The 25017-nt window shown below is 36.6% G+C and overlaps 2 protein-coding genes across 3 annotated transcripts; both read right to left on the bottom strand.

The window, feature by feature from the left end:
- Positions 1 to 124: 124 nt before the first annotated feature.
- Positions 125 to 12405, bottom strand: LOC103868359 (histone-lysine N-methyltransferase ATXR3). Of its 2 annotated transcripts, none has more exons than XM_009146470.3 (20): positions 11909 to 12405; positions 9415 to 11831; positions 9192 to 9248; positions 7691 to 8821; positions 7135 to 7499; positions 6522 to 7055; positions 6327 to 6427; positions 4906 to 5941; positions 4746 to 4817; positions 4509 to 4619; positions 4332 to 4432; positions 3842 to 3941; positions 3631 to 3726; positions 3245 to 3412; positions 3033 to 3158; positions 2845 to 2898; positions 2494 to 2741; positions 1173 to 1281; positions 778 to 1080; positions 125 to 671 (listed from the first exon to the last, which is right to left on the bottom strand). In XM_009146470.3, exons 2-20 carry the CDS (start codon positions 11714 to 11716, stop codon positions 495 to 497), a joined length of 7191 nt encoding a protein of 2396 aa, XP_009144718.1. In that variant the 5' UTR covers positions 11717 to 11831; positions 11909 to 12405; the 3' UTR covers positions 125 to 494. The 2 variants fall into 2 exon arrangements, with proteins under 2 accessions (XP_009144718.1, XP_009144717.1); XM_009146469.3 differs by having other exon boundaries at positions 11969 to 12403.
- A 9324-nt stretch (positions 12406 to 21729) lies between these two features.
- Positions 21730 to 24321, bottom strand: LOC103868357 (proteasome subunit alpha type-4-A). Its single transcript, XM_009146468.3, has 3 exons — positions 24094 to 24321; positions 23264 to 23705; positions 21730 to 22335 (listed from the first exon to the last, which is right to left on the bottom strand). Exons 2-3 carry the CDS (start codon positions 23692 to 23694, stop codon positions 22014 to 22016), a joined length of 753 nt encoding a protein of 250 aa, XP_009144716.1. The 5' UTR covers positions 23695 to 23705; positions 24094 to 24321; the 3' UTR covers positions 21730 to 22013.
- Positions 24322 to 25017: the final 696 nt, after the last annotated feature.

Below are 25017 nucleotides of genomic sequence, written 5' to 3'. Positions count from 1 at the left end.
ATATCCGCACCAAACTGTAACAATATTATACAATATACTTATATGCATCTATTTTATAGTTGTATAATGTATATTCCTTTAATATCATCTGGGTGCCAACCTTTATAATATATAGATCTAGGAACAAAAGAACATGAGATCTATTATTACCAAGGTAACAAAATAAGAAGAAGAGATACAAAGCTAAGTCGAATGATTCTCTTCTCTGGAAAATTGTGTGACAGCCTAACATCTAACAATGGTTCCTAACCCAAAAGTTATATTATCAATTTCCAAAATCTTATATTATATTATATGTGGCGAAAGCTATACAATAAAAATCGAGGGGAAAGCGCTGCTTGATTGAGGCTATTCGCTGCCAATGGCACTGCTTTTGCTTCGGTCATATCGATAAGAGACTATTTCTAGTAACTGTGTGTTGCCTCCCCCCCCACCCTTGGGCTGCTCGCTTTCCCAAAAAGGGAACCTTCTGAAATAATAAAAAGGTGTTGTACCTAACTATCCCATGTCGCTTGAAAGACATGCCGTCTGCTTCTTAGCCACTGCAACAGTTCTCTATCTAGTGACGAGTCGTTGAGGACAGCATCGAACATCGGGCTTCCAAATACTCCCGGGTTGCTTTTGAACATCCATATTTTATCCTTTGCCCATGGTTTTTGAGGTTGCTTTAACTGTGTACACACAGATAGTAAGAAATAAATGAGAAAAAATAACAACGACAAAGTGAAGACACCTGAAAATGTACTTCGGAAGTGGGGTCAAAGCAAGGACTTTTACCATCTGTGAAACCATGGTTTTCACCGTCTTTGGTCCATAAACACGATGCTTAGATGGTTTCTGGGCCTTTGCGTAGAAGGAAGCAACGTCGGGCAAAGACAAGCACCCTCTGGTTGCTTTCACCAATGTAACATCTGGATCAGTATTCGTCTGTTCATACCAGTAAATTAGCTGCCCGAGACAATAGTTCTCGCCATAAGTTTTCCGGTACTCCTTCATACTGTCACCTAGTTTCTCCGCATACTTGGCTCCCAAATCTAAAGGGCTTATGTGTACAGGAGAAGAGACAAAGGACTTATATTCCTGCCACATATCCAAGACCCATCTGTCAGATAAAAAGTTCAACAAGATTTTGCCTTCTTTTTTCACTTAAGAGATTATACGGAACAGCTTACCCGAACTTTAAAAAAGCACTTCGTATAGGCATATATGTGTATTAAATCAGCTGCAGCATCATTCCGACACTTGTATGTACAAGGTAGATCTCGAATCTCATCTCTCAACCTTCATAGAGAACAGAATTTTTTTTTAATATAAGTATAATCTGTTTCCTAAAAGTACAGTGTTTCAAGTATAAGTAAATACTAGATTTTGACCCGCACGCCCGTGCGGGTGTATTTATTTTTAAAAAAATATGATGTTATTTGATTTTTATGTCACTATTTAAGGTTGGGCAAAAAACTCGAATTCGAAGAATTGAACCCATCCCAATCCGAATAAGTAGTACTAAATTCGAACCGGAATTGATTAAATATCTGAATTATTTAAAATTTTGGTATTTGAAGAACTGAAATCTAATCCGATCCGAACCGAAGCATTTTGGGTATCCAAAATAGATTTATATACTTATATATATATTAATAATTTTTAAGAACATCCAGAATATATATGATACTTTTAAGTTCGCTTAAATACTTGAAAATATATACAAATAATCAAACGTAAATATTTTAAATAGTTAAAATATACTCAAAACTCCAAAAATACTTAAATAATTATTAATTCTCTATCCAAATATTTAAACCAAACCTATTTAAATTTACTATCCAAATCCGAACCAAATCTTCAAAGATCTGAACTGAACACAAAATCCCAAAAAGACCCGAAAACGAACCCGAACGCCCACCCCTAATCACTATTATATATATATATATATATCCTATATCTGTCATCATAGGTTACAAAATATGTGTTATCATATAATTAATCGTATTTTCTACGAACCATCAAATAAGTTTTCTTATAATTAATAATATTTTATACGTACAATCATATAAATAATCACATATATTATATTTTAAAATTTAATGTGAAATATAAAAACCATAATTTAAGTTGGTGTTTGAAATTGGGCCTTGTATTGTATTTTTCTTATATATATTGAACACATTTTTATAATAGTTATTGGAAAATATGTTAGTAAAATCAAATTTTGAATATATATATATATATATATGAATGAATTTTTGATATTAATTAATTTTAAATTATTATTTTGATTTGAATATATATATCAAGTAACATAGACCCATTACTTTTTAATATAATGTAATGGACTTTCAATTTTTTTTAGTAGCATTAAGCCCATTATTTTTTTTCCTAACTTACTGCTATCCATGTTTCCAAACAGTACTATTTTTTTAACTACTATCCATATTGCCAAACAATCTCAATGTGTACTTCAACTTTAATAATATAGATGATTGATGCACTAACCAAAGTAATGATCTCTGAAGCTCCTCAAGGACATCTGCAGATCCAGATGGATCATGGGCGCGAATTTTGTATCTAAGTTCATCAACAATGCCTTCCTCCACGTGAGGTGACAGGCACTGAAGCAGCTCTTCAACTAAGGAACCATCCCCGTTCCATAAAAGAGAGACTGTTTCTTCAGGAGTAAGCCTCTCGAGCGGGGGAGGAGCGTTCTTTGGATCCCCAAACACACGTCTCATAACATATCTTACCTGTGCATAACATTTTTCAGAGACTACCTTCGTTTGGGGATAACGTTTTTACAAACACTTGCACAAAAAATGTGAAAGGTAAGGAAGAAAAGATTGCAGTCACCTTGTCAAGTGTGACAGCCAAATTCTGAAGCCTCTGATTGTAGACACCCTCAGCCTGTACCATCAAAGTTACAGATATAACAAGCTATAAAAGTTGGAGAAAAATCAAACCCCTTTTACTATTCATATCACAAAAGACATGACCTATTGAAAGAACCTGCAAAAAGATTAAAAGAATGATAATCTGACCTGAACCTCAGCATCACTTTTCTCAACATCAAGGTGTACGTCTGAGAAATATTTTCTCTTTTCTTCCATATTATGCTTAAGAATTTCCTCTGGAAGCTTAGTTCTCTCGAAATTGATGAATCGCACCTTTATGCACAAGAAACTTTCTGTCAGAAGTTGTAATCCCATCAATAGTTTTGCGATAAACTAACATAAACTGATTCAAGACTAACCAGACGAGCAGTATACGCAATCACCCAATCTGGCAGCCCACCAAGCAAACAACTTCCCAGTCCAGCTCTTCCCAACTCAAGATAATCTTCTTCTGAAACTGAATTTAGTATACAAGCTTCTAGCATCAGTTTGTGTCGATCCAGCAGACCATGCCATTCCTTTAATACCTGTTACAAATATGGTTCGCAAAACTAAATCAACAATTAGGACAAAAGAAGATAAACTTCGGTACAAAGAAACTAATTAGTCGTTAGTGAACAAGCACACACCAAACCTCTAAGCCAAGCACACAGAAAAAATCTATAGCCCTTTTAAACCAAGCACACAGAACCAATATCATTATCACGTATCTTTGATACCATATATATGTTAATAGCACAATTACCTTCTGAAATGCACCTTCACCAGTGAGATTCAAGTAGCTGCCCCGGCAAACTTGGCTACCACACAAGCAAACAGACGCCTCATATTCTTCCTTACTCTGTTGCAGGCATAAGTATCATTCTTTAGACAGTGGAGTGGAACATAAAGATTTACCCAACGAATTAATACTTTCCTACAGTAGGAACTGGACATGAAAAGAGGGAAGAACAGACCTCAGTTACAGAATTATAATCAAAAGTTATCTCTTCGCCATACTCAATAGGACGTACTGAATATATGCCAATCTGGTAGTGTCCATCCACCGCAGTAACCCTAGAAGCACCAGATGACAAAGGAGGGGGGGTGAGTGAACCATCTATAACTTATTATTAGATAGGAAGACAGTCAAGCGACTCAAGCATCTGGAGTTCCACTCCCAATTTTCGAAATGCATGTATGCTATGCATCGGTAAAAGAACGAGACTTGCCAAATGCGTATGAGCAGAGCAGATACAACCATAAGCAAATGTTGTTAAGTGTATCCAGACTAATTTTCTAAATAAACAATTGATATATGTGTATTGATCTGAGTATGCTTAAGCAGGCTAGTTTATGCATGCATCATGTATGACACTAATTATAATAACGGTCACTTGGTTCTGCTCTCAGAATCCAAAATTCTGGCAGAAATGGATGAGTGCAGACGGGGAGAATTTAACTTACTTAGCTTCACAGTTCGGTCGGCAAGAGTGACAAATTCGACTAGCATAATTAGCCTTGTGCATGGCATCAACAACAACTAAATCATATCCATCAGCATCACCCTGCCGTGCAAAATACAAAGTAAGAAAATGGTCTAAAATAATAAATACAAGCCGAAGCATCATCTTTTATTCATACCTTTGGTCTCTCAAGATATATATTGTAAAACTCTGGTGCAGGATCAGTTTTGTTTTCCTGCAAGGAACGAATTCCATCTTGCTTCTCAAACCACTTCCAAACAGGATAAACCTACAATATCCAAAACATACGTTCAGAGCTCCCTTTCAGAGAATGTTCCACAGCATGCCCAGTGAATTTCAGAAATGGTGCACGTGAGTAACTGACAAACATAAAACTGCAAAGCTGAAGACCCACCTCTCCAAGAAATTCAACAACAAAATCTTCTACTACAAAACCACTTTGTTTGTTGCACACCACACCGAGGCCCTACTTGGACAAAAAAAAAGTAGCAGATTAACAAAGGTAGTCCTAAATAAATTGATGATTTCCCTATGAAAGAATGACAGAGCGATACCTTCCGATAAGACACATAATTATCATCAGAACGACTTTCTATAGCCTTTAAGATGCCTTGACACATCCTCATTGTTTGTATATCACACTCTTCACGAGCATTCTCTTTGAGCTCTTCAATCACAGGCCTTAAAGGGAATACCATGGGGGTGTTACCAGATCCAGTGAACAACCTAGCTTGCCTGTTCAGGGTACGTAAGACTACATCTTCTATAAACGAATGTTTATCCTGCAGTGACCAGTCCAATTCTGGCATTGAATCAAGTAAGAGGTTATGAGTGTAGGGATCGATTCCATACACCTCTTGCTCTAAAACCTCGTTGCCAAGAAGCTTTCTTGGTTTATACTCCTTGACTTCAGGAAGTTCCATATCTAACTCTTCAGTACCATTTTTTTGTGCCTTAAGCTTCTCAGCATAGTCTTCTGGCAAAGAAACCCGCATCTTTCGTTGTACCTCCTCCTCGTCAGCGACAATTGTGTACTTTTCAATCACTTCATATTTCCTAGTGACTGGTGGCACAAGACCAGCTTTGGTCATACGTGCACCCCATTCTCGCTCTTCGATCACAGAATCAAAGGACTCATCTGATGTGAAGTATTTCTCGACACGTGAGTCCTGTGATCGACCTTCTGAACGGATGTCCGATTCACTTTCTGAAGCTGAAGCTGAGCTATAACTGTCATTCTCAGATAGCTCAGAAGATGTTTCACTTCCCGAACCAAATGATTTACGATTCAGTTTAGACAAACGCCTTCTGATTTCTCGGTCAGATGCATATTCTCCGTAGTCCAACGCACCATTTACACCCAATGTGTCACTAGTCCTGCTCATGAACTTCTTTTCAGTTACTGATTTACTCAACTTCTTGTTGTACTTAGAGGCTGATGAGAATCCTGAGCCATCTTGCCATGACTTCATTAATTCATCTCTTCTGTATGAAGACGTAACCATAGAGACCTCTTCTAAACGTGTGGCAAGTTGAATAAATGGTACGATGATTCGGTTCATGTCTTTGGAGCCTCCCCGATTCCGCCCTCTGGATACATAAGATAAAATCAGAAGAAAGTTACAAGCCACAAGTAAAGAAAGTAAATAAAAAACAACTCCTACCTCTTTTACAACAGACTAAATCCTACTTGAGAACTAGGAGCCTAGGAATAAGAAGTCTGAAATACGAAATCCTACAGCCCAACAAACTGATGCCAAAACCGAGCACATGGGAAGAAAACGGTTATTGACTTGAGAAATGATAACCCATAATCAAGAAAGGATATCAGCAGTCAATCTACATATTGTTTGGCAAGCAGAAGATCAGTAGCGAAGAAGTTGCGTATCTATAATTTGCAAGAAAAGATCGAAGTATCATTGGAACAATCAACGAACTAAAGAAGTCACCCAGACAAAGAAGAAAGAAGCCTTACTTAATTGCTTCCCTGCACATCCGACTGATATCCTCCTTGACAGATTTCAAACCATGACTAACGTAGTAACCGTTTTTCATTTTTTCCTCTATTTGAGCGACCTGGTAACCCAAAATACATTAGGATTAATTTAAACTGATGGTAAAGAAATGAGAGCAGACATAATATTGAGCATACATGAAAACCAGAAAGCACCTTTAAAGTAAAGAAGTCAAAAGTATTTTGCTTCATGATGCCCCTAAGGCTTGAAGCAAGGAATTCCTCTACTCGCTTATACCCATGTTCTGACTTTTTAACCGCCCATCGCCTGATACGAGCATCCCTGGATAGAATTGCCGATGATTTCCTTGCATCATACAATTTTGAACGTTTGTATAAGCTCTTTCGGAATAACTGATTAGCTGAGTCTCGCTTTTCCACTCGATCAAAGTAATCCTTAAGGTTACCAAAATCATCTGTATCACCTCCTAAGCCCTTAGACTTAGCAACATCTGTAGCCTGTTTCAAACTCCTTAACCTGGAACGCAATTCACCTGATCGAGGATGCTGGAATTTGAGCCAACTTACTTTTTTATAGTTCAATGTCAAATCTCCAAACTGGGAGCAGCCTGTGATGTTTACAGAAGATATATGGGGAAATAAACGAAGAACTTCCTCAAGCATGCTGGAAGTCACGTTTGTACAACCAACCAGAATGACAGAGTCTATCTTCTGCGTGTTGTAAGTGTTCTGCAAGAGAATGTCATGTCAGATCAGTGAAAGTACTAAATTGCTCAAATACAGTAAACGGAAAGCATAGAGTGCTCACCATGATACTCCAAAGCCTAGAATCTGTGCAGTTGGGACCCAAAGAAGATAAGTCAACTTGTCTTGAAATATCCTTGTATGAATTAACAGTGGCTTTCCAATGTCTACAAGTCATGGACGCAAATGCAAGTGATTTTACATCATATCTCAACAAATGAAACACCCGTGCTAACGCATGACCATCTAACAGATCCCAGTAAATCCCCGCGGTGCGAGAAGATCCACTTCCTTCTACATGGAAGGTAGCGTCCCCACATAAATCCTCAAATGCCAACTCATCCTTCTGAAACACATCATCCACTTCAGAATGGTCCCCACTTTCACCAGCCATCAATCGAGCTCTTTTTGGATAGGATAAATCAAATTCTGAGGTTTATGAACCAAAAAAAAACAAAAGGTAGAAGAGAGTTAATGTTCAAAACATATGAGAGCAGAAATTGAACACTGTTATAACAGAAGGGATGAAGAAAAGGAAATAACCGATAATAACTTCAAAGAAAAACATGAGCTAATAAGAGGGGATGGAATGGCCTTAAAATACTGGCAGTCGTGCATACCTGAAGAGTGGTACATGTACTTGTCAGTCTCTTTCTTTGACTGTTTCCCATTGATCCAAGTGTCTAAAACATCGTTTATGGCAGCAGAAAATTCCCGACTCTTGAATGTTTTCATAACCAATTGATGGAGTTTCCCACGGAAATACCCAAGGAACTGAGGGTGCATACTATGGAAAGAGCTTAGACTAGTGTCCATTTCAGAATGCTTGAAATCCTGCGACTCTGAGACAACAAGGCTTTGACAATCTGAAGGCAGGGCTGGTTTTTTTCCCTGGAGTTTGGCACTTGTTTCAAGAGTTTTTGTGATAGAAGTAACAGGTACCCAAATTTTATCAGATTTCCTGAAGACACTACTATGGCTCTTTATTAAACCTTTATCAACCAATATCTGGAGCGCTGAAAATGGCAGAGGTCCTTGTTCTTGCCCAGCCCCATCTATATAGAACCAATCACCCAAATGCAATTGCAAATCCTCGACTGTATACAGACGATCTGTAGGGGTATTAGCAGATGCGCCGGTTTTCCAACACCCCTGCAAATCTTGACTGCCGCAAGATGTTGATTGAGAAATCGTTTCGACTGATTCCCACTTGGAATCACTAGATGCAGGGGAAGGACGAGCATGCCTTGAAGAGCACTTTTCCCTACCACGAACTTTGACATGGGGATCAGGAATCGATGGAACTTGATCATTTACGACCAATGAGTTAAGCCTAACTACAGAGAGCACATTAGCCTTGACTCCCCTCGCCTGATTTCTCTCATCTACACCAGAAAAAGCCCACAGGGGAAGTTCCAGCCTGGAGCTGCTTCGAGAATAATACAAATCATCCTTCTGATGCCTTCGAGGATCCTCATGACCTGACTTCTGCATCAGGCATAATGGGAAACCATCATTCAGAACCAACTTCTTTTTGTAATATATATCTTGCGAAGCTTCATCGCGTCTTATCCAGTCCCCTCCTTTGCAAGACCAACGACCTGATAACCAGCTTCCTATTTCATCTCTCTCAGATCCATCAACATTTTCTGACGTCAACTCTTCGACATCCCTTGTCTTGGGCTCTGAAGACCCCGACGCCTCATCCCCTAGCAACTGATCTACCACTTGATAGTAGCACCAGGTGATATCTGCAAATACCAGAGTAGAACTTCTAAATAGTGTCATGTAAAACATGCAGCTAAACAATAAGCTACGATTATTCAAACTTGATGTCTAAATGGATCTCCATGTTCAAGTACAAACCATCTTATGGTGGCAGTAGGCGGCTACTACATCTTTAAAAACATACAACACTTCCAAATAGTACAAACGAACTAATGTAGATATAACATATCTAACATAAGTAGATATAAACACTCGTATCGTTGTGTTTTCTTATAGACAGTAGGTGATGTAGGTAAAGTTAGGAATATAAACTGCCAGAAAAGAACAGAAGCAAATAAAAAAAAAAGCATATCATGCTACAGAAAAAGTGTAAGTGGTGCCAACGAAACATACCTTCAGGACTCACAAATTTTCTAGTCTCTTCACGCTCAACTTCAATCTGCATAGCTTCTGCAAAATGGTACAAATACGCCTATCTTAGGTATGGCGGAGAAGCTCCAGGATACAATAAACTAAATTTACAAAGAAAAATGCTCTAGATATATGCTCGCTTTTTGGCTGAAAAGCATAAAATCTGTGGCCGGAAAAAAATAATATAATACATTCATTACAGTACCTCCAAGTGTTTCAAGTTCCCTTCCAGGGGTGATAGTACAACCCTCCACGAGACTAGCGATCCTTTTATCAAACTGAAAATCTTCATGATGTTCTACTAAAATTTCCTTAGTATCTGGTATAGACACTGATTCAGGCAAGGAATATCCAGCTTCTTGGTCCATAGGAACTGCTTCGGCAGCATCTACAATGTCTTCTAATAAATTACCAGGCGCTTCAGGAGGATTGACGAGCCGTGTCACTGCATCTGACACGACCGATGGAAAATTTAAGTTGACCGTAGGAGATGTTGCATTTTCAATAGTGACCCACCTATTGTTATCTGAATGTTTAATCATATGGTCAGAGAAAAGAATGCCTTGCTCCATAAGAGCTTTAAGCTCGGATAACTTTGCAGGCCCATTTTCCATGCCATAGTAATCAAGATAAAACCACTTCCCCAAAGATGAATCAGCCGCCACAGACTCTTTTCCCTTTGCAGGCTCATGCGGTGGCGTATCACAAATGTCCATATCTACCTCCATTGATGGCAACTCCTCAGTAGGAGCTTCAGAGACTTGCACAGACTCGTTTCCCTTTGCACACGGACTTGGAATCTTGGATGAATCACAAATAGAACTTTTTTCAACCACCGGATCATTGTTGTACAAAATGTTTTGACCTTGCAATTCTTTGCTTGATGAAGCCGACTCTTTCCCATTAGAATCCCTATGTCTGTACTTATGCTCGAGCTCCGTACCAGCCTGAGAATCCCCCTTCTCCCTAACTCCACTTTTCCTGCTTATTTCTCTGTGGCCATTACGTCTGTTACGATCGCTCTGGGGATCTTCCCTATAGTTAGAAGTGCCATCCCTACGATCACTGGACCACTCAGAGTAACTTGGACTTCTTCTATAATCATGGTGATGGCTGCGGTCATGGGGAGACCTTTTACGAGCATGTGAAGACTTCTCAAAGATGTATGGCGACCTCTCCCGGGCATATGGTGACCTCTCCCGATGGAGTGGACTTCTATCCCTGTGTTCATGGTACCTAGACCGATCATGTGGAGAAAGGTCAGATCGTGCAGGACTGTGTCCATGTCTGTCCGAAAAAGCCCTAGCAGGGAAAGATGAGTCTTGGTGCTTTCTAGAATACTTTTCCAGAGATGAAGTTTTTGATGAATATGAATCTTTGTAGGGTCTCTCAGCAGAGTGACGTGAATAGTGGTCTGAGTGAAGCGAACGGGAATAATCATCAGAAATTTTTCTACACTTGGAGCTCCCATAATCCCCATAATCATCATAAGAGTGTTTGCGCTCAAAGCTATCCGGTTCAGCTCCATGTCGCTTCAGCTTGTTCACGGTAGAAGAATACTCTTTCCCAAGACCATTGGGATCGTTGTATTCGTTCTTGTGTAAATTATCCTCTATTACAATTTTAGAACTGATCCTCGTAGTCCTGTCATTCCCACTTCTGAATTCTCTCCGGCGATAGAAATCCTCATTCACGAACCTTCCACCAGGCGGGGTACGTTCATGTTCATAATCATACTCGTATCTCCACGTTTTCTCTCTGTCTGATCCATTCCTACGAGACCGGTTGTAACTATGATCATCCCTTACTGTATCCATTTTATGCCATCTGTCTGGGATGAACTCCCCCTTCTCAATTTCATCACCGGGATCTCTCCATGACCTGAAGTCTCTCTCTTCCCCTTTCCTGTACTTATCTGAGGATAAATCCCTTCTCTCTGCGTACCCTTTATCATAATGCATGTAACTGAACTCCGCATTTGCAGTCTCGTCTTTCTTCCAACCCTCCCCAGAAATCTCGCCCTTTTCGATCTCACTCCTCTGCAATGACTTCACCGGCGAAATTTCACCGTTCTCCAAAACCCCATGAGAACTCATTGTACCTAACTCACCCTCTTCCACTTCATCTTTAAACCCAGAATCTCCACCGTTTTCGAGTTGTCCATTACAAGTATTCTCATGCAGAGGTTCACTCTTCTTATCGTGCTCTTTCGTCTGAGCCTGTGATTCTCCAGGGAGTTGCACTGCCTGCTGTTTCGGCTGCTTCTGCTTTCTCACCATAACTTTACGAATTACCTTCTTAACAATTTTCTTCTTCTTCTTCTTAGGTGGCTGAGCTGGCTGAGAGTCTGGAAGCTTATCATCATTAGCTGAGATTGATGCGTGGCCATTCTCAGAATTAGCAGCAAGCTTGGTATCATTGTTGCCTCCACAAAGCGTCTTCTCCACAGCTGGAAGCTTCTCCATGATATTCAGTAGAGGCATGCATGCTACACCCCCATCGCTCATGGAAACCTTCAACAATTCTTCCTCTACCCAAAGCTTCCTTAAGCCTCCCCTTCCCCGGGGATATCAATACTCATGCTTCAGAATCCACCGCCCAAAGTTCGTCGCACTCAACAACCTGCAAACACACAAAAACAATCAGCAACAAAACTGAATGTAGACCAAGGGGGACGAGCGAGAATCTCAAAACCCTACAGGGTCGATTGATGAAATTAGAGGAGACGAAGATACGCGAGACGGCGAATTGAAGTTTACCGGGAGGGTAAGGAAACGTAGCGAGACGGATCAAGAAACCCTAGAATGGAGGTGGGAGGGACGATGAATGAAGAAGAATGAAGATTTAGAGAATAGATCGAGGTCAAAGAAAGCGAAATCGAGAAGGAAACCCTAGAACGCTCTCGCTGAATCCCAATCTCTTTGTTCCCGTTTCGCCGGGAAATCTACGCCGCCGCGTGTGTCCGTCTCTCTCTGTGACCTTCGCTTCTCTTCTGTATCGTTGTGTTCTCTCTCTCCGTTGTGTTTTTTTTTCTGAAAGAAGAAGGCGTCCGTCGTGTTAATACTACTTTTTATGTGTATTTATTTATTTTACTGGAATTAATTATGTTTGCTTTTTCACCGTAATTAATTTGATATAAAATTGATGACGGAAAAAAAGTTACCGAAATGGTAAATCTGAAATTTTGGTAACTAAAAAGGCAATACGGGATTACTTACTTGTAAGGAAAATAGGATTCAGTATTTTAATCTTTGTAATTAAATTTTTTTAAGCGCAAAATAATTTTCTGATGAAAATTTTATATAATCGCATTGTCTTTTTCTAAGGTAGTGTTTGAGCACAAAATCTATTATCTAGAGTCTGAATCGAACTCAAACTAAAAAAAACTTTATCTGTACCTTGTCTGAAATGTAAAAAAATATCAGAATGAATGTTGTACACAAAACATATCAGATCCCGGCATGTTATACCCAAACCCGAATGGGTAATCCAAAAAATAAAAAAAAACGAGAGGAAACCGATTCAAATGTACTAATTAATCACAAGTATAAATATTTAAAATATAAATATGTACTTCAAATATTTAATTCTACATTTATTTTGAAATGGTATCTAAAATTAAGTATTTAAATTTTAAATAAATATCTTAAATATCCAATTCTATATAAATAAGTATTTACTTCTTATGTTTTTTTTTTTAATTTTGGATTTAACTTCAGATATACCCGAACCGAACTAATATAATCCAAAGCTGAACAATATATGGTTACTTTATGGGGTTTAGGATGTGATACAAATTAGAACCAAAAACGATATGTTATATCCTAACATGATCCGTTCTTACAATATAAATTTACTTTTTATTTGTTCTATTTTTTAGAAATTATTTTATTGTTATATTTATTAAATATTTATTATAATATAAATTTATTATATGATGTTTAACCCATTTCATACTTAAGAAATGTTTACATTTCTATGAAATAAGCGGCAAGAAACTACAATTGTAATTTATAATATATATAATTCAATATACCATATAATCAAATAATATTAATGTCAACTAAATTTAGTATTGTATTTATCAAATTAAAATATATTTTAATGTTCTAATTTAGATATTATATTAAAATATAAAATTATTTATTATTTTAAATATCCTATTTGAATATTTTGCATTAATAAAATGAAGTATGTTGTAAACGGTATGAATCCCTATATGTTATTATGTATATGTAATTCTTTTAATTTATAATTTGTAAAACAGTTAGTTAATAGATTAAGTTATTATACATACATATATTATTTGCTGTAATAATTTGATTATAAATATGAATTATGTATATATAAATATTGTAGAAATGTTATTTCTTATTTTTGTAAAAAAATGAATTAATATTCATTTGTAATAAAATTTTAAAATAATTACTAATTTTCATTATTTAAAATATATATTAAAAAAAATAAATATCTATACTTTTTTATAAAAAGAGATTAAAAGATATTGTTAAATGCAATATTCGAAAATATACTGAATAATATATTTTGATTTATTATTTTGAAAATATTTTAACAATATAAGATTGTGTGTATATTTTTAATAAGTAAGTTTGGTATATGCAAAATAATAAAAACTAAATAAATGAAATGGTTTAGCCTAGAGTATTTGTAAGTAGATAAAAATGTTTTTGTTTTAATAGTAGTGATTTATCTTCGCAAATTATAACACATGTTTTTTTTGTTAATATTTACGTAGACCTTGAATATATTCAAAATATTATCTTCCTATAATAAGTGATATTCATGATTTTTCTGTATGTATAAACATATGATTTGTTATTGTTTTTAGTTACCAGTCATCTACACGAATATATGTAATCATAAAATTATAAAAATTATAAGTTTATAACCCAATTTTTTCTCAAAGGTTTTCCTTTAATATACCTTATTCATATTCTCACAAATATATATACCTTATTCATTGTAGTCTAACTATATTTTTTATACTCTCACTTTTCCCATTTCCACATTTTTAATAATTTACTAGGGTTTAGCCCACCCGTAGGATGGATGATCAAACAAGAAATAATTATTAATATGTAATTATATTAAAAGTTTGCTAAGCACTAGTTAAAAATTATTCTTAAAGAAATTAGTAAAAAGAATTTTTTTTGTGAAATTATATTATAAATTTTAATAAGTATATAAAATGTTCAGTTTGATCTTAATTAAAAAATAAATAATAGTGTTTACTCCTCTGTACTAATTGTGTAGAGATTATAAAATTAATCAAATATTAAAAATGAAAAGAATGTATTTTTGAAAATGTCTTCTTAGTGATGGTAAAAATGAAAAGTAGTACTATAAAAGTGGTAAACATGTAATTTTTTCTTTGTATTTTATATATAAATATAATGATTTTAAGTGTGATTTCTTGAGTTGGGTTAGGAGGGAAGCGATCATCTGTCTTTGCACCTCCACCTCATTTTTTGTTTCATTTATTACCTTTTGTGATTTCTCCAAAACTATCGATCTTAGCTTTTGAATTCTCGTATTACGACTCAAAAGATGCTTATGTACATGTCACTGTCCACCAGGTTTGATTATCCGATACATATTACCTTGGGTTAATTTCCTAAGACTTGGATCATAGATTTTGATTGCTCCAGTTGCAACTCAATTTAGGTTTTCTTTCCCTGCAGCTTAAGTTTTTCTGCGTCATCATCTTTGACCCTTTGTCTCTTCTCAAAATATTGAATCTTAGACTTTGACTGTTTGAATTGCAACGCAAGCTGTGTTTTCGTCTCTGCAACACACTCGTGTTTTGTTGATTCATCTTTTACATTGCGTGTTCTCCTCAAGTTATTCTTTTTGTCCATTCAGCTTAACCACCGGTTTTGATGAGTCATATTTACCTTTTACCTCTTCTCTGTATCTTGAGTCTAGCATTTGATTGTTTGCGTTGCGGCTCAAACTGTGCTTTCTGCTACTGGAAGTATAGTGCTTCATTAACTGAAGAAAAAGAGTAAGAAAGGGTATGTATAAGCAGAGCCGGGCTTTCTAGAGATCAAAGATCGTATAAAGTATAACTCACTTTATTAATGCTCAAGAAAATAACTCAAAACTTAAGCTCAATCTCTAAACTCTTAAGCTATGCAACACACTTGCATCTTCTTATATAGAGATTTATAATTCCTAATCCTAATAGGTAGTATATCTAGATAACTCCTAAACATACTAGTATTCCTATATTCCATAACTCGGTAGGATTAGGTGGATAACTTCTAACTCAAGTTTCCTTTTCTTTCAAGCTTATCTCAACAATCTCCTCCTTAAGCTTGAAACCCTCTTTTGATATATCTTGCATTCCAATGAGATCCCTCATTTCCTTGAACTTGATCCTTCCAAGTGCCTTGGTTAGTATATCAGCCTTTTGCATCTCTCCTGAAACATGTTCCACGTCCACTTGTCCCTTTTCAATGCACTCTCTTATAAAGTGATATCGCCGGTGTATGTGTTTGCTTCTACCATGAAATACCGAATTCTTGGTAAGAGCAATTGCAGACTGATTGTCGATTCTAATCAACACTTTCTCGACGGGCTGCTTGGTAACTTCACTCAGTAGCTCTTGTAGCCATATAGCCTGCTTTGCAGCCTCTGTTCCGGCCATAAATTCCGCTTCACAAGAAGAGAGAGCAACTGTATCCTGTTTGCTTGAGCTCCATGTGATCAAGCTTTTTCCAAGATAGAAAATGTGACCTGCAGTGCTTCTTCCATCGTCTATGTCGACGTTATGACTACTATCACTGTATCCAATAAGTTTTGGAACTCCAGGAGTGGATCGTTCGAATATAAGACCAAGTGATGTAGTTCCTTGTAGATACCTGAGACAATGCTTCATTGCCGCTTCATGAGATACTTTCGGACTAGTCATATATCGGCTCAGAACTCCTACCGTGTACGAGAGGTCAGGTCGAGTATGTATGAGATACCTTAAGCAGCCAATGATGCTTCTGTATCTCGTTGCATCAACATCCTTTTCTTCAATTGATTTTGACAATTTCAGACCAATCTCCATTGGTGTATGCGTCATGTTGCAATGTTTCATCCCACTCTCTTCTAAGATTTTAAGTGCATATCTCTTCTGATTTAAGCTAATGCAACCCTCTTTCTGATGAACTTCGATACCTAAATAATAACTTAGTCTTCCAAGATCACTCATATCAAATTTTGATGCCATCTCTCTCTTAAAATCTCTTATGATCTTTTCACTTGCTCCACTAACGAATAGATCGTCGACATACACAGCTATCACAAGTATGATGTGCTCCACGGTCTTTCTATACACCGAGTGTTCCTTAGAACACTTCTCAAAGCCAAACTGAAGAAGTATGCGGTTTAACTTGTTATTCCAAGCTCTTGGCGCTTGTCTCAAGCCGTACAGAGCTTTGTTGAGTTTATAAACTTTCTTCTCACTCCCTTTTACCTCAAAGCCCTCTGGCTGTGTAACATAGACTGTCTCTTTCAATTCTCCGTGCAAGAATGCTGTTTTGACATCAAGGTGGTGCACTTCCCATCCGTTTGTGGCTGCAATGCTGATAAGCAGTCTAATAGTTTCAAGCCGTGCCACAGGAGCAAAGACTTCATCGAAGTCAATCCCATGTTGCTGTACGTACCCTTTTGCTACTAGACGTGCTTTGTACTTGTTAATGGAGCCATCTGAATTGCGTTTGATCTTGAAGATCCATCTGAGACCAATCGATTTTGCACCAACCGGTAGCTCGACGAGATTCCATACTTCATTTTTCTCGATGGACTGTATTTCATCTTTGCACGCATCAGTCCACTCCTTAAGTTCTCTTGCTTCTGCGAAGTTTCTTGGCTCGTTGTTCAAGCACATCAAATGTATCTCTCCTTCTTCTTCGGCTAACAAGACATAATCCTCAAGGTACTTGGGTTGTGAAGTTTGTCTCTCGCTTCTTCTTAATGCTCTGTTTTCTTGCTCCTCCACGTCTATTGATTCTGATGTATTTGGCTCCGAGGTTTCTTGCTCAATATCCTCGCCATCTTCCTCTACTTTAGTTTCCTCATTTGCTGATATGTTTGCCCCTAGTTTGTCGTGATCACCACTTGCCTCTCCTTCTGTAATGCCATGGTTTCCAAACTCACCAGATGTGATCACAAAATCATTATAGCTTTCGGTTTCAGCATTAAGTTTCTTCCAGTTGAGGCCTTTTGTTTCATCAAACACGACGTCTCTACTCACTACTATTCTTTTTGTCTCAGCATTCAATAGTCTATAGGCTTTAGATCCTGGTTCCGTTCCCAGATGAACCAGCACTCGCGTCCTATCATCAAGCTTCTTCAGATGTATCTTGTCTACTTTAGCATAACCAATGCATCCAAATACCCTAAGATGACTTATGTTTGGAACTTTTCCCCGTAAGACTTCATACGGAGTTTGATTTTGTAGTGATCGTGTTGCTATCCGGTTGATGAGGTACGTTGCATGTCGGATTGCTTCACCCCATAGGTAGTTCGGCATGTGCATGTGCTTCAGTAGACTTCTTGCCATCTCCATTAATGTTCTGTTTCTTCTCTCCACCACTCCGTTTTGTTGTGGAGTATATGGAGCGGTAAGATGTCTTTTGATCCCTGCAATGTCACAGTATGAGTTAAACTCGTGAGAGACGAACTCTCCACCTCGGTCAGTTCTGAATGTTCCTATCTTCACTCCAGTTTCTCGTTCTACTAACTCTCTGAGCCGTTTGAATTTTGGGAATGCTTCACTTTTCTCTTTAAGCAAGATTGTCCACATATATCTTGAGTGGTCATCGATGACAACAAAAATATAACGGTTCCCGGCTTGTGTACTTGGCGTTATTGGTCCGCACAGGTCTCCATGGATAAGCTCGAGTGGTTTTGTTGCTCTGTATGTCGTTGCTTGAGGGAAGGTTTGTCTTGCTTGTTTTCCAAGTAAGCATGATGGACACAGTTCTTTCTCCACATTAATGTTTGGAATCCCACTAACGAGGCCCTTTTGTATCATCGTCTTCATGGTCATCGTATTAACATGTCCAAGTCGTGAATGCCACCTATTTGATTCGCTTATCTCGCTTAAGAAGAGCTGTGAAGTATCTCTGATTCCCATTCGTACTTTGTAAAGTCTGTTCTTCGATCTGTTTGCTTTGACTAAGAGCTTGCCGTTTTGATCATGCATGGTCAAGTCATCGCCTTTCAATCTTATATCACAGCCAGATTCAGTTGCTTGGCCAAGGCTGATGATATTGCTTCTCAAGTCAGGTATAAAGTACACATCCATCATCTTTCTTGCTTCACCATTCATGTCTGTGAAAGATATGGTCCCTTTACCTTTAATGTCAATCCGGGAATCATCACCAAACCTTACTTTTCCTGATATAGTTTCATCCATGCTTGAAAAATACCTTTTATCTCCCGTCATGTGATTACTAGCTCCGTTGTCTAAGTACCAGATGTCTCCAGTGTCTTTATTTGTCTCATACTTATCTGGAATGCAATTCTTCTCGTTTAGGTAAACTACTTCATGCATCATTAGCTCGTCCGCATCCTGTGTGTCGGTATTTTCATTCTCGTATGCTTCTTGTAGCTTGAGGATACGGTCCGGACAGTCACTGGCGTAATGACCCTTCTTATCACACCTGTAACAGGTCACTCTTGCCGTGTCTGTAGTTCCATTGTACCGTCCTCTGCCACGACCCCTATAGTACGAGCGTCCCCCGCGTCCTCGACCTCGCTGATTTCTGTAATCACGGTTTGATTGTGTAGATTGGGAGTCTGATGTTGCATACATTAGCTTAGTTTGATCCTCTTGTGGCTCCTCTTCTTCGGCAATACGTTCTTCATACGCCTTTAGGCGTCCTATGATGTCCTCAAAACTAGTTTTATTTAAGTCTAAAACTTGTTCTAAAGACGCAACGATGTGAATGTACTTTCTCCGAGGTAAACTACTCAAGAATTTCTTCACCAATTTTGGTTCTTCTAAGCTGACACCTAGGGCTGCTGATTTTGATGCTATCTCAGAAAGTTTTCCTCCAAAATCATCAATAGATTCTGTTTCTTTCATTTTCAAACGATCGAATTCACACATTAGAGTTTGTAAACGAGCTTCTTTGACTCTCTCAGCTCCAACATGCCTGGCTTAGATTGCATCCCATACTTTTTTTAGCTGTATCAAGTTCTCCAACTTGTAAGATTAAAGCTTCCGGTATGGACTGGAATAGTAATGCTATCGCTAGATCATTCTTTTCTCCATCAGTTGTTTCTTCTTCAATAGCCTCCCACGCTTTATGAACTTTGAGAGCGATTTTCATCCTAATTGCCCACACCGTATAGTTTGATGCACCAAGCATTGGACATTTGAGAGTCGTAGAGCTTCCTCCTTCCTTCTCCTTCGCTGTCGTTGCAACTATCTCTCCACTCATCTCTTTAGCTTTTGCTCTGATACCAAATCTAGAGATCAAAGATCGTATAAAGTATAACTCACTTTATTAATGCTCAAGAAAATAACTCAAAACTTAAGCTCAATCTCTAAACTCTTAAGCTATGCAACATACTTGCATCTTCTTATATAGAGATTTATAATTCCTAATCCTAATAGGAAGTATATCTAGATAACTCCTAAACATACTAGTATTCCTATATTCCATAACTCGGTAGGATTAGGTGGATAACTTCTAACTCAAGTTTCCTTTTCTTTCAAGCTTATCTCAACAGGCTTGACCCCATTTATGCGAAACATTTGAATGGGGCCCCCACTTTTGTGGGACCCCTTTTAAAAAAAAAAAATATTTTTTGTATACAATAAATATATAAATGTTTAATGTAAAATAGAAAAAATGATAAAAAATAAACAGATTTTAAAAATTATAATTATACAAATTTTTTTATAATAGACTAAAAATGTTCTTTTAAGTAAACAAAAAATGTTTTATCTTTAAAAAAAATTCAAAAACAAAATTTAAAAAAATATCTTAAAAAATTAATTTTTTTTTTATTTTGGATAGGATCCTTGGATCGCAGGCCCGGCTCTGTGTATAAGCAATTCAGAAGGACATAACAAAAGAGATTTGATTGTATGTGGCTATGTGCCTATGTATCAACTATTAAGAGCTCATACGAAGACTGAAGTATGAAGTCTTTACGAGTTTGTAGCTTTTTCAGATCTTTGTATTTTAACTACGAAACCTCTTGATGAATATTTTAACTATGAACCTAATTAATTGACGCATCATTAGGTATCTTTGTAATTATTACAAAATATATGTTATAATTTTTTAAATGTCTCAATTAATATATAGGGGATAATCTTTATTAAGACATTCATTACTATTAAAAAACTATAATTATAAATTAATATTTATGTTTTCTTTTTAACAAATTATTATTTATGTTTTCATTTGAAATTCTTACATTTAAATTCTTTGAAAATTTCTTTGCATATTATATTCATTATTAATAAATAAATCTTAAAAGGTATTCAATATTCTCGTTTTAATTATATAAATTTAAAATTTTACTTGATTAATATTTAGTTATGTGTTTTCAGTGTTTTAGTTTTTAATTTTTTTATTAACATGATATTTTCATATAACAACAATATATATATGAATTATTTTTTTATTTTAAAATATAGATTTAAAATTTGGATAATTTTTTACTATTAATTTAAATCATTTATTTAATAAAAATAATTTAAATTCATTTTAATTTTCCTAAGTATAAGCAATAACTTTCAACGCGAGAGTTCGAATGCAAAAATTCAACAAGAGCAATAATGAATTTGACAGGTTAGTGTAGTCATTTGTTATAAAACATAGGTTATTCTAGGTAATTTTCTCAATATTATATCACAATATAAAATGTTAACACAAAAAATGTCGGGGAAATTACATGTTTACCACTTTCATGGTACCACTTTTCATTTTTACCACCACTAGTGAGACATTTTCAAAAATACCTTCTTCATTAAGTGGCAAAAGACTCTTATATCCTTGTTATTTATATATATAATAAATTATTATTTAAATAAAAAATAAAATAAAAATAAAAAAAAAAATAAAAAAAAATAAAAAAAAATAAAAAAAATAAATTTTTTTTTATGTTTTCGAATTATACTTTTTCAAATTCAAATTTTTTTATAAAATTTTTTTTTTGAATTTCTTTTTTCAAATTTTTTTTTTATTTTTTTTTCAAATTTCTTTTTGAAAAAAGAAAATTATGTTTGAAACTATTTTTTAAACATTTTTATATATTTTTTAAGTATTTATATATTTATTAGAATCATAAATTTCACATTCCAAAAACCATACCCCACCCCTCAACTCTAAACCCTAAGTCTAGATTAGTTAACCCTAAGAGTATAATTATATTTTATCTTTCATTAAAAGTGAGGGTAAAAGTGGTTAGTGTAAACATAAAAAGTGGTACTATGAATGTGGTATTTGTGGCAATTTCCCAAAAATGTCGCAGAATAAAGTAGAGAAAAATAATACATTGCATTTATCATTTTGATGTGAAATTCATTTGTGGAGAAAAGAGACAAAACCGTTTCAAAAATAAAAGTGCTCCAGATTCGATACATATAACCCAACTGCATATAACTGAACCAACCCCTAACGTCAACCATCATGACATAACCAGAGTAGTAATTGATTTTGAGACAGTATCTTCAAGTCCAAAAGAAAACAAAGCAAATGGTAAAGCACAAACACAGAAATTCTGTGACAGAATGTCGATTACCGTACAAGTCTAGTGGTTTCAAGCTTAGGAAGCTTCTGCAGCTGGTTGGGTCACACCATGCTTAACCAAAAGCTTAGTGAGAGACTCAGGCGAGTGAACATGGTACTGAACACTCCCTGATGGAGTCAGAAACACCTCAGCAAGCTCGAGCTTTTCAGATGTCAAGCTCGTGCTGTCCATGGTCTTGCTCAAAACCTTGAGAGCCAGCTCAACCACATCTTCCCTCGACGCATCATCCTTATAGTCTTGCTTAAGAATAGACTGAGCAGCTTGATTATTAGCACCAACGGCTGCAGCTTTCCATCCACCGTAGTTCCCACTAGGGTCACTCATATAGAGTTGAAACCTAGGTTGCACGGGTACTCCAAGTTGGTGCCGTCTCACGTATCGGGTTCGTAGGGGGGACGGGGACGTCTCGGGTACGCCTAGGAAACGTCCCCAATATGTGTGAGGTGAACCCGGGACGTCAAGACTCATCGGGTACGGGCTTGGTCAGAGAAGGAGACGTTCCGGAAACGTTTCCGCAGAAAATAGACGTATCCATCTGATTTTTTGTGTTATAAGAAGTGTAAAAAATTAAACCATATATGTTTTTAACCTTTAATGTGTTTATTCTATCAATTTTGAAAAGATCAAAAGTTGTAATTAAAAAAAATAATAGTGTCTCTGTCTCTTCGATTCTTTCACTCTCACTTTAGTCTCTTGCACTTCCATCTTCTTTCTCTTTGAAACTCAAGTCTCGACCATATCTCTCTCTGTGATATATCAGCAACAGAACCCAGATGCACTTTCCTTACCTTCTTGTCTCTTTGTTGTTTATATCACAAGCAAAACGCGTAAGCATTTTCTTTACCTTCTTCTTGTAATCTTATCTTACGAAAATAATCCATATACAATGTTTCTGTGTTTTGTATACAAAGATGCGACTGTCATTTTATATGTATCATATTTTGTTTTTTAGCTTATTCTGTTGCTGTTTATTATTTTGATCAATTGTGTTTGCTGCTGTTTCTGTTGATGTCTAGTATTTTTATCATGTGTGTTATTGTTTCTGTTGATGTCTAGTATTTTGATTAAGTGTGTTTGATGCTGTTAAAACTTATGTTTCAGATTTTAACATTTTGACTTATGGATATTTTTATATTTTCTTATAATATGGTCGCCGTTTCTATGCCGTACCCGTATTTACAAATTTAAAGTTTGATGTTTCCCGTCCCCGCTCCCGTCCCAGTTTTCGGTCCCCGTCCCGGTCCCGGGGCTGCTTAGGTTGAAACCCATGGTTCTTGTCCCATCCTGCAAAAAGAAAAGAAACCCCAAAGGGACGAAGACCACCAAACTGTGTGTACCCTTGCTTGGTATCACATAGAGACTGAACCAGCTGCTCAACCGGCATAGGCTCTTGGTACATGAAGGTGTAACGCTGAGCTTGGACTCGAGCGGTGTTGATCAGAATGTTGGCGTCAGACATGATGCCAGCGACAGCACAGGCCACGTGGTCATCGATCTTGTACATTTTCTCAGCGGATGTGGAGGTCTGAAGAAGCTTAGAGGTGACTTTCTTTTCACCGATCAAGACAACTCCGTCTTTGGCCAAGATTCCAATAGCGGAGCCAGCGTTGCCAATGGCTTCCATAGCGTACTCAACTTGGTAGAGACGACCTTCCGGTGAGAAGATGGTGGTGCGACTGTCATACCTCCGAGACATGTTGGAAACAGCTGCATTGGAGAAAACATAAAAACGCCCAACAAATTATGACAATGAAAGTCTTCATCTTTATTCATTCTAAGCGCGCCTAAGTCATTGTTCTACACTATCTTAGCATCACACAAAAAAGCCACAAGTGAATCCCTGAACACTGATTAAACGAAAAATTCATAAAACTCTTCACTTTCTCAGGCTCATTCATTAACACACAGGTATTGAACTAGTGATGCCAAGATAAATCAAAATCAACAGAGAAACTAATATTAACGAATTATCCAGATTTTAGTCACTTCTGAAGAAAACTGATCCATGGGGACGGAACTAATGAATCAGATTTCAAAGATACTGAGGAACAAGAACAAAAGGAAAATTAACGGATTCGATTAACAAGTAAACTACCTGAAGAAACTTTCCTCTCACTCTTCTTCTGGGTTCTCGATTCCTTGATTTCGCTTACAACTTCCTCTGCTCTATACAAGGAAGGCACGGCGAGCTTGTTCAACAAGAAAAATAAATAACTTATTTACTGGACTTCTCAATTTTCGGCCCACTACATTAATGCCAAGTAAAGCCCACATACTCGTTTCAGATACACACGAACATCCTCCTCGGTATTCTATTATTTTTCGCTAGGTCACAGTTCTGAATTTTTTGGGTCTAAATATTAAAAAATTTAACCATTTTCGGAGTTTTATATATTACACTAGGTGGCCGGTCCGCACCCTGTGCGAACATAAACATATTCAAATTATTAACTAAGTAGTACATAGTAACGAATTTTATATCATAATACCACCGCCCTTGGGAGAAAGCATCAGGTACAAAAAAATGTTGGTATTCAATATTTTACATGGACGAGATGGAACAAAGTAATTTCAGTATCAAAAGGTATTTATTGTGTGTACGTATAATTGCAACGTTCTAAAATAATTTGTATGTTTAAGAAGATATTTTATTTTCAAAATCTGGAATAAATAGTGTATAGTTTCAGAGGTAACATATTTTATATTATCACTACATTCCCATTGAAACCCTCCTTTACCATTTCAGAATGTAATTAAGGACATAAAAAATTCAAAATATAGAATAAAAAGTTCAAAATATGTAATAAATATGGAATAAATAATGTTAGAAATGGGTTGAGCAGAGAGAAGATACGAATTGCAGTCGGTGATTTTCGAATCAGACTCTGTCAGCTTATCAAAACTATTAACTCGGCAATTAAATATCCAGCTCTCTATGGAGTGACTGCGGATATTGTATCGCATATGCGGATATTTTATCGCATATGCGGATATTAATATTATGATTAGTTTAATTTTA

The sequence above is a fragment of the Brassica rapa genome, chromosome A05 (assembly GCF_000309985.2).
Source record: "Brassica rapa cultivar Chiifu-401-42 chromosome A05, CAAS_Brap_v3.01, whole genome shotgun sequence".
Classification (NCBI taxonomy): Eukaryota; Viridiplantae; Streptophyta; class Magnoliopsida; order Brassicales; family Brassicaceae; genus Brassica; species Brassica rapa.
The sequence above is the reverse complement of the archived record's forward strand: the minus strand, read 5'-3'. Positions and strand labels throughout refer to the sequence as shown.

Excerpts from the sequence above, each read along its gene's own strand:
- LOC103868357 (XM_009146468.3), bottom strand. The coding sequence starts at position 23,694 with ATGTCTCGGAGGTATGACAGTCGCACCACCATCTTCTCACCGGAAGGT. Across the intron at positions 22,336-23,263 it reads GGATGGGACAAGAACCATGG|GTTTCAACTCTATATGAGTG; the intron begins GTTTCAACCTAA and ends CGTGCAACCTAG.
- LOC103868359 (XM_009146470.3), bottom strand. The coding sequence starts at position 11,716 with ATGAGCGATGGGGGTGTAGCATGCATGCCTCTACTGAATATCATGGAG. Across the intron at positions 7,056-7,134 it reads CTAGGCTTTGGAGTATCATG|AACACTTACAACACGCAGAA; the intron begins GTGAGCACTCTA and ends ATTCTCTTGCAG. Across the intron at positions 3,159-3,244 it reads TTGCGTATACTGCTCGTCTG|GTGCGATTCATCAATTTCGA; the intron begins GTTAGTCTTGAA and ends TTGTGCATAAAG.